Consider the following 8,602-nt stretch of genomic DNA (forward strand, 5'->3'; position numbering starts at 1 on the left):
AATCCCCCCCCCCCTTTGGGAATGCCTTCTATATATACTGATGCAAAGCCTATGTCTTCATAGAGTATGAAGAGGGTTAAAGACAGAGTTAATTATTTAAAATATTATTCCGTTATTTTCTCAAAATGAGCAATTTATGTAGGCTGGGATATCATAAATCACTCATAGTATGGATCCTGTGCACATACCGAAAGAGCGTTGTTTAATCAATATCGGGCACAAATAATTATATCTGACAACATTTCAAAATGCAACACTAGCCAGTTTAACTTAGCCTTTCATAATATTATTTTCTAAAATTGGTGTTGTCGATTGGCAGGGTGTTTGGCTACACAACACCCCATCTTCCATGAACCTCTGCTGCTGCTGTTGCACTTGCTCTTTGGCATCGGTTCCTCAAATGAGACAGAATATTACGCTGGTCTTATTGGTGGGTAGTTACATCTCATGGTTGGATACTTCATGTTCACTCATCTCAGCAACATTGACAGTAGTACATTTCCGTTCAGCCAGCCTTGAAGGTGTGCTGGAGTTGCAGGCTGAAGCTTTTTGCAGCTTCTCCATCAATTTCAATAAAACTATTTTTTTTTGTTTTAACAAGTGATCAACAAGTCCATCTCATTCATTTCCCCCCTGACTTTTACTCACCCGTATGGTCACATTGTGTAAAAGGCTCTATATTGCATTATTTGATATGTTATCTGGCTCATTTAAAGGTAAACAATCACAAAAATCGCTAAGAGTACATTTAAGTGATAGGCACATGACATGAAAAAGAAATCAACATAAAGAGCCTTCGCAGAGTATCTTTAATCATTGATTAAAAAGTGTTGCTGCGCACCGATTGGCCTTTTATTCCTCTCTGGAATGGCGGGCGCCCCTCAAGTTTGACACTCGTGACGTCACAGCTAAGACCTCTAATTCTATCTCTAACCTCTTTGTTCAGGACAAATAGCACACCATTTTGTAACGAATAATTCGATTGGCTACGGATCGCACTCTCGAGTTTTTGGGACCAGGAAAGGGCTAGCCTAAGACAACTCTTTTTTCCCTGAGGTTGCCTAGTACCTTAGTTAGGCATTAGGCGTTAACTCTTCTTGCATCCAACAAGAAGCTGCTGGGCTAAGCTGGCACTGCGGGGCAGAATCTGATCTGAATCTGTTGCAGCTTGGAACTTGGTACATTGCTGACTAGATTAGCAGAATCTAGATAATATCTAGATCCAGTCAGCTAGGCCAACTTCAAACTGGAGACTTGAGACTCTATACACGAGCCATCCATCTGCCGTATTATTTTATGCCGTGCGTCCGGTTAACGACTGCTCTCAACTGTCTCAACAAGTTCCCGATTTGCTGTAAAGTCAATGGATCTGTTCGGTGATTTGCCCGAGCCTGAACAAAGCAAAAAAGGTAACAGAGTAGATTAGATCTATTGGTAACTTCAGTGTTGTTTTTTTTGTCATATACTGAAAGTGTGAAAGCTTGACGCTTAGCGGCTCAACCACTGTTTGACTCACGGCAGAAGTTTAGTAACATCATGTTGAATATAAAATTCCTTTCGTCCACAGCCACAGATGATCAGGATAGTGGTCAGGATACCAATACAAGAAAGAGCAATGTAGATGTCAAAGAGGCAGTGTCTGAAGTATGTGTTGGAGAAAAACGTAAACTGCCTTGGGATGCGACTTCTACTTCTACTGAGGAAAATGGTGGGAGCCATAAGAAGCTCGACGTGGCTAAAGAATCCAAGTGCAGTAAGTGAAATAAAAATAATAGTAATAGCCTAGGCCTACAGTACTGTTTAACGGGTTCAAGATGGAATTGCAAGGTTTAGGTAGCCAGAATAAAATTCTGTTTTAATCTTTTTTCGTCTTGGAAAGTGGAATTTAGGGAGAAATGGTTGTCGAAAGGCCAGCCTTGCTTTATACTCAACTGTACGACGCGGTGGGGTCAAGTTGATCTATTGTCGCTCGTTAGATGGGCAAACACTTCCCAAATTTTATATAGTAGTCTCCACGTAAGATCCCACCGCTTACGATCCCGGTTTGCTTAAGATCCCGCTGTTTTAAGAAAACATAATTTTTACTATACAAAAGTCACCCCTAAGATCCCGCTCTGATTCACTCTGAAGGTCTACATTCGGCTAAGATCCCGCATTTCAGATCTTAATTTGCGGAACACAAATCTGGGGGGGGGGGACAGCCGATCAACCAAGAGTGAAAAGTTGAGATCAATAAACTGTCCGTCGCGTCAAAGATCAGCCACTATTGTGAATATGATCACGTACACATTGTAAAACTCGATTAAGTGATACAATGTTTGGCCCAGACGGGATCACACCGGGGTGTGAACTGACCGACACGTTTGTTTTCCCCGAACATCGCACTCACACTTGAGTTCTCCCCCTAAACTTACATCACTCGCTGGGTGGGTAGGGCCCACACGTTCGCTCTAGGCGGGATCACATTGAACTGTGAACTCTTCCCTGACCATTGCAGAAGTTGTCTCTACTCCCGAATTTGCGAGACAAACTGGAAGAGGGGGGGGAGGGCCTCGGTCAGAGATGGAAAACTATAAATTTTCGACAGGTAAGGGGGAGAGGCAACTGGATAAGCGTAGATTTTGAGACTCATGATAGATAAAGTGAAAATGGCACGTCTCATCCCACTATACACTGTGATCAAGGCTAAACACTCTTTGCTCGCCATACGTCATAAACCCACCAAGCGGTCACGTCAGTTCATTTTAGAGTGGAGGGAGACCATTTTATTGATTGTGAGCCTTAGCATGGGTCTCCATAGATTCTTAACTGGGTTCGTCGGTTAAGATCCCAGTTCGCCTAAGATCCCGCATTTCCTTGCTCCTGAGCACCGGGATCTTAGGCGGAGACTACTGTATTAGTATTAGCCTCTCTAATGCTGATAATGGCATCAAGTGTCAGTCGTAACTTCTCCATAGTCACCAAAGCTTGCATTTCCTGGGATCATTGTATTTGTTTCCACCCGTAGCCTTTTCGTTGTTGGTCTATTAATGTATCGTTGTTGCTGTATTTCAGTGCTTGCTCTGGCGTGGTTTGTTCCTTCTTTCCTCAAACATCTATCATCTTTATCTCCCCTCCTTCTTTTCTTTTTAATTTTACTCTCTAGTAACCTCTTAATCTTTGACACTTGTATCATCTATTTATGTTGTAAGTGCTGCAAAACTCTTACTAAAACTATGCTTAATTTCAGGGTACAGGCTGAAGGGTTATGTCGCCGATCGCCAGGGGGAGAGGGAGGACATGCAGGATGCCCATGTCATCATCGATGACTTAAAGCAGAGCATGCCAGACGTTCATAGCTCCATGTAAGTAATAATAATAATAATATAACAATAATATATAACATTTACATAGCGTCATAGCGTGTTAAAAAAAAGTTGCTCAATGCGCTTTACATTGGAATACCCATTTTAAAAAACCTCTCTAACTATTTCCTTTCTTCTCATGCTATATATATATTTTTATGCACACGCGCACACATGCACACACACACACAAACTATTTTTTAGTGCCACCCAATGCAGTTTGCGTTTCTCTCTAGTACATACTTTTTTGTATCCTGGACACCTGTGGATGAAAGCAAATTCATAGTCCCTCTTAAATGAACATCTACGGACTTGTCACTCATTTTTTTTTCTAAAAGATACTAAAAAAAGACAATTATCTCAATATTTGCTTTACTTGCTACCGTCCTACGTCGTCTTCTGGTATTTGTATCATATATATATATATATTACTTTTGTTTCTCTTGTTGCATCAATTCTCTAGTTATGAAAACAACGAAACTTAATAGTTGTATAAAAATGATATGATAGCCTCAGAAAAATGTAGACTAAAAAATGGACAGGAAAAGAAGAAAACAGTCTGTTCTGGAAAAACAGAGGCTGAAGATACTGTATTGTGAATAGAAAAAAGTGTGGATTTGCAAATGTATTGTTCAATGTATTGTTCAAAATGTAATAATGACGGCACATTGTGGAACAAGTAACTGTGACAGCATTACTCTTGTGACATGCAATAAATCTCTAAAACGGCCACCTGTATAAGACATAGTGAAGTGAAGGTCCATGATCGCCCACGCAGTCGGCAAGGCCCCGGATGATGATGATAAGACAGACACCTGTGTAAATGGCCTTCTGCTAAACCAATCACACGTACAAACAGCCAATTCCCATTTCCCCCTTTCATCATAATTTTTATATCTTAAGGACACTGTGTCAGATGGCCACTTTTCTCCTTGACAATGGGTGGCTGGCGGGTGCTCTTGTGTGGTTTGCTCCTTCTTTCCTATCAAACATCTATCGTCTTGATCTCTCCTCCTTCTTTTTTTATGTTTGTTTCTCTCTTGTAACACCTCTAATCTTTGGCACTTAATTTGACAATTTTGACTGTATTTTCTGTTCCAGCCACCGCCTGTGTGTGTATGCTGTATTTGATGGGCACGGAGGGATTCGAGCTTCCAGGTTCGCATCTCAGCATTTGCTCAATAATCTGCGTGATAAATTCCCCAAGGGTAATTCTTAGAACCCATTTCATAGCCCGTACTACTTTTGTTTAACCCTTACATGTTTGGTCATCTCAAGATGAACATTAGAAATTTAGAATACAATTTAATGTTAAGTTCCCCAAGAGTAGTTCATTAGAACCTGTTTCATAGGCCGTAGTTTTGTTTAGATTTTTACATATGTTTGTTACCTCAAGTCTCAAGATGAGTGTTAGAAATTTAGAAAATAAGAGTTTTTCTTTGTGTTTGTATACCAGGCTTCACAATAGCATTGCAGTTGCACTAGTCTACTGTCTACAGCTGGCTTCCATTTTTTTAGGAGAGTAAAGAGAACTGTATTGTTCTGTTGAGCTTATGCAATTTCTTATGAAACGCATGTTTTTTTTCTAGCCAAGGTCTTACGCTGATTTCACATAGTTCTTTGCCTTCCTACAATGTTACAATGTATTACTTTTTTTTTGCAAGAGCGAAAACCATCTCATTGATCAGGAAGACATCTGCATAAGTGACCTTTAATGTAATTATCACAAGCCTCTTTACGATTGTTTTTCAGGTGATGTGACTCAAGTGGAGAAGGAAATCAAGAAAGTGCTGAGAGATGCCTTCAAGAAAACGGATGAGGATTTTCTGAAGGAAGCAACCAAAAAGTGAGTACGGTACTCAAAAAAATATAGTTAAACTTGTTCATACTGCTCGCTCGAGATTGCAGAGAAAAGTGACTCCTATTGATAGATGGCTGCTATGGACAGGGTCTCAGTCTGAGTGTATGGTCATTTACAAAACATATGAAAATGAATTTTCATATGGTGATTGTAAGCTGCCAACATTTTTTTGTCATAAAGAGAGAGAGAGAGAGAGAGAGAGAGAGAGAGAGAGAGAGAGAGAGAGAGAGAGAGAAGGTGAAAAGGAGAAGGTGATTGTACGTTACTAACAACACCTGTCATATAGGGGAGAGAAGGAGAAAGAGAAACGGGTGAAACAGTGAGAAAAGGTGAGAGAGAAAATGCTGCCAACAGACTCAAACACCCCTGAAAATTTAAAAACATTTTTGAACACTAAGTCTGCCATACCTCTAATCTGCTGCCAGCAGTCTTAGTTGTAGTGCAGCTTAATTTCCAGTAATGTAATGTTTTACAAAAAATGTTTTTCTCTCTCCCGAAAAATTTTGCTTTCTGAGCTTAAAAATCTTTAATAATAATGATCATAATTTAAATAATTGTATTAATATAGTGCATAACCACACTCCACAGCATGCTGTACAGTCATATTGGACCAGCTTGCTGACAATATGCAAAATATGCATTGTACTTCACATAAAAATAGTTATATTTCTAAAATTGTATTCTTCTCCAGTAAACCATCATGGAAGGATGGGACAACTGCAGTAATGGTGGTTGGCATCAACGACACTTTGTACATTGCCAACCTCGGAGATAGCAAGGTGGGTGGTTGGCGGGTGCGCTGGTGTGATTTGCTCTTTCTTTCCTATCAAACATCTATCATCCTTATCTCTTCCCCTTCTCTTCTTTGTTTGTTACTCTCTAGTAGTAACACTTCTAATCTTCCGCACTTATATGACTTACTTATGTTGCAAGTGCCATAAAACACTTACTAAAATCAAACTCAGGAGCTTTCAAGGTGAGTCTCTTTTTAAGCAGCGTTTATCTGCCTCTGTCTCATGTTAGTTCAATTATTTTTTCTCTCCCTTGATGAGTCTATGGCACCTTTCTGGGGTGGATCCTGAAGGGGGGGGGGGGCAGGGGAACTGGAGCGGGGTTCTTATTGGGTGTGCACACTGTCCTCATTTGTTTGTGGAAATCGGACGTGCAGTGATATTCGGTATCGCGTTTTTAATGAGAGACAAAGATCGTGTATGACAAGATAGTTCACTCCTCTGTTTGAGCCAATTAAAAATGTCCTCAAAATTTGGTGGCGCCCTCTTCGTTAAAGTGCGGACTTTGCGAACAGAGTTACCCTACTTGCGTGAAAACAATAAAAGTGGAACTAACAAACTCTGCTATTCCTATTCTTCTTCTGGAGAAACGAAAAAGAGCCTCAAAACAAAGACTGCAGCGCCATCTGAAGCAATGCGCGAACTTCCGCAGACACTTTTATGGCTCAATGAACACCCTTGTTATGCACGATCTTTGTGAGATACACGTTTAGACTTTCTCGAATTTTGATTCGATCTCTTGAGGGTAACGTGGTCAAACAATGATAAGTTCTTTGCCTTTTTTTAAAATTTCGAAATCGAAAGTAAGACGTTATTCTTCTTCGGGTATTTATTAAAAGACATTTTTATTTTGGATCCTCTCGAATAATCTTTCGATCCTACATGACGCTGTGGTCAACGAGTGTGGGTTTTTCATATTATCATTGCTTTCCGCTGCTACAAAAATTCCCGGTAACGAAAAGCTTACTTTTTTTTCAGAGAAATAAAAGTGACTCACTTTTCCCGTGGTTTCACAAAGGTAACTGTTCTCGGAATTTGTGTGATGTTAACAACTCTTGAGGTGTTTTATATATATATATATATATATCTGTGCTTGCGAGTTACAGTCGAACCGTCAAGACAAGCATCCATCGTGGAGGAGAAATGTAGTAATTTAGACAATATCATAATAAAGAACAAAATGCAAATGGGGAAATGGTCATTTGTACAGGTGGTCGTTAGAACAGATTCGACTATTTAGATGAAACAGGAACGCTTTTTTTTCTAGAATTGTAACTACATTTTTTTCCTACCTTTACACAAAAAAATATGTATCACATCATTTCGTAACATTTCGTTACATTTCGTAACATTTCGTAACATTTCGTAACATTTCGTTACATTTCGTAACATTTCGTTACATTTCGTAACCGTTCTCCATGTATTTCACGACTGACGATCACAAACTGCCCCCGGGCAGTGCTACTGACTGAAGTGTCTTTAGGTCATTCCCCCCCCCCCCAAAAAAAAAGGGGGGGGGGTATTAACACGTTCTTATGCACAGTAGAGTTGTAAATGGGCTGATTTATCATTGTCATGCTCATACTGTGCTGAAACAACATAGGGGAAACTGCTGCTTTTTCTTTCCTCATCCTTACTATCGTCATTTTTCCTCTACTTCTGTTGTATGTTTGTCACTCTCTTGTGAACTGCTATTTCCGGAGTGCATTGATAGTCGAAGCAGACTTTGTACTGTTGAGGCTAGAGAGGTGAGCAGAGTAAGCCTGATTCCCCGTTTTGACTTCTCTGTTGACATCCACCCCTTAGCGCTCATATGACCTTATGCAGTTGCGAGCGCCGTAAAGCCTTACTAAAACAATAAAACGATCACAAACAGAAAGGTGCTCCCAGTGCGCAATAAGATAGAATGAGTTTCTTCACCCTTTGTGTCCAGTGACTGTTGGTGCTCACAACACGGGCCGGGCGTGTATCTTCTCACAGGAACAGAGGGGAAAGAGGCGTGTAACATCATATAGCATAATCGACAAGAACAACAACAACAGTATAGATAGTAGCAACACCACCCGTTACCACAAGAACAAGAACAAGAACAAGAACAAGAACAAGAACAAGAACAAGAACAAGAACAAGAAAACCAACAAGAAAAACTACACCACCAACAACAACAACAACAACGACAGCAACCATAACATCAAAATGAACATTAAAAAATAAGAAAGATACTTCTCCAACAACAAAAGTAACAACACCTGTCCACACAAACATCAACAGAACAGTGTCAGGACTCTGTCCTATCTTGACAGAAAATCGACACAACTCTTGTTTAATTCCCCGAAGTAGCTTAACCCTTCCCCATGATTCCCCGTGGAATTATATACCACTAACCGTGCCTAAAACTAACATTTTACATCAATTGACGACCACAGACGTTTTCACCCATTGCGCTGTCCTTCCACCTATTTGAAACTCGCAAAACGCCTTGTGACTGGTTTGAAATAAATCCAGCAAACTGGCTTAGTAAAAAGCAACAAACAAAAACACCCCCAACCCAAAAGAAAGAAAGAAAGAAAGAAAGAAAGAAAGAAAGAAAGAAAGAAAGAAAGAAA

The 8,602-nt window shown here is 40.0% G+C and overlaps 1 protein-coding gene across 1 annotated transcript in view; it reads left to right on the plus strand.

Annotated features, from left to right (window-relative positions):
• Positions 1–22: 22 nt before the first annotated feature.
• LOC101861133 (integrin-linked kinase-associated serine/threonine phosphatase 2C) overlaps positions 23–8,602 on the plus strand; it is a 12,831-nt gene continuing 4,251 nt past the window's right edge. The window contains exons 1-6 of the mRNA XM_005101852.3: positions 23–1,409; positions 1,568–1,753; positions 3,230–3,344; positions 4,446–4,552; positions 5,097–5,190; positions 5,897–5,984. Coding sequence (XP_005101909.1) covers positions 1,364–1,409; positions 1,568–1,753; positions 3,230–3,344; positions 4,446–4,552; positions 5,097–5,190; positions 5,897–5,984 — 636 coding nt within the window. The 5' untranslated portion in view covers positions 23–1,363. The remainder of the gene's footprint in view (positions 1,410–1,567; positions 1,754–3,229; positions 3,345–4,445; positions 4,553–5,096; positions 5,191–5,896; positions 5,985–8,602) is intronic.

The sequence above is a fragment of the Aplysia californica genome, unplaced genomic scaffold (assembly GCF_000002075.1).
Source record: "Aplysia californica isolate F4 #8 unplaced genomic scaffold, AplCal3.0 scaffold00301, whole genome shotgun sequence".
NCBI lineage: Eukaryota > Metazoa > Mollusca > Gastropoda > Aplysiida > Aplysiidae > Aplysia > Aplysia californica.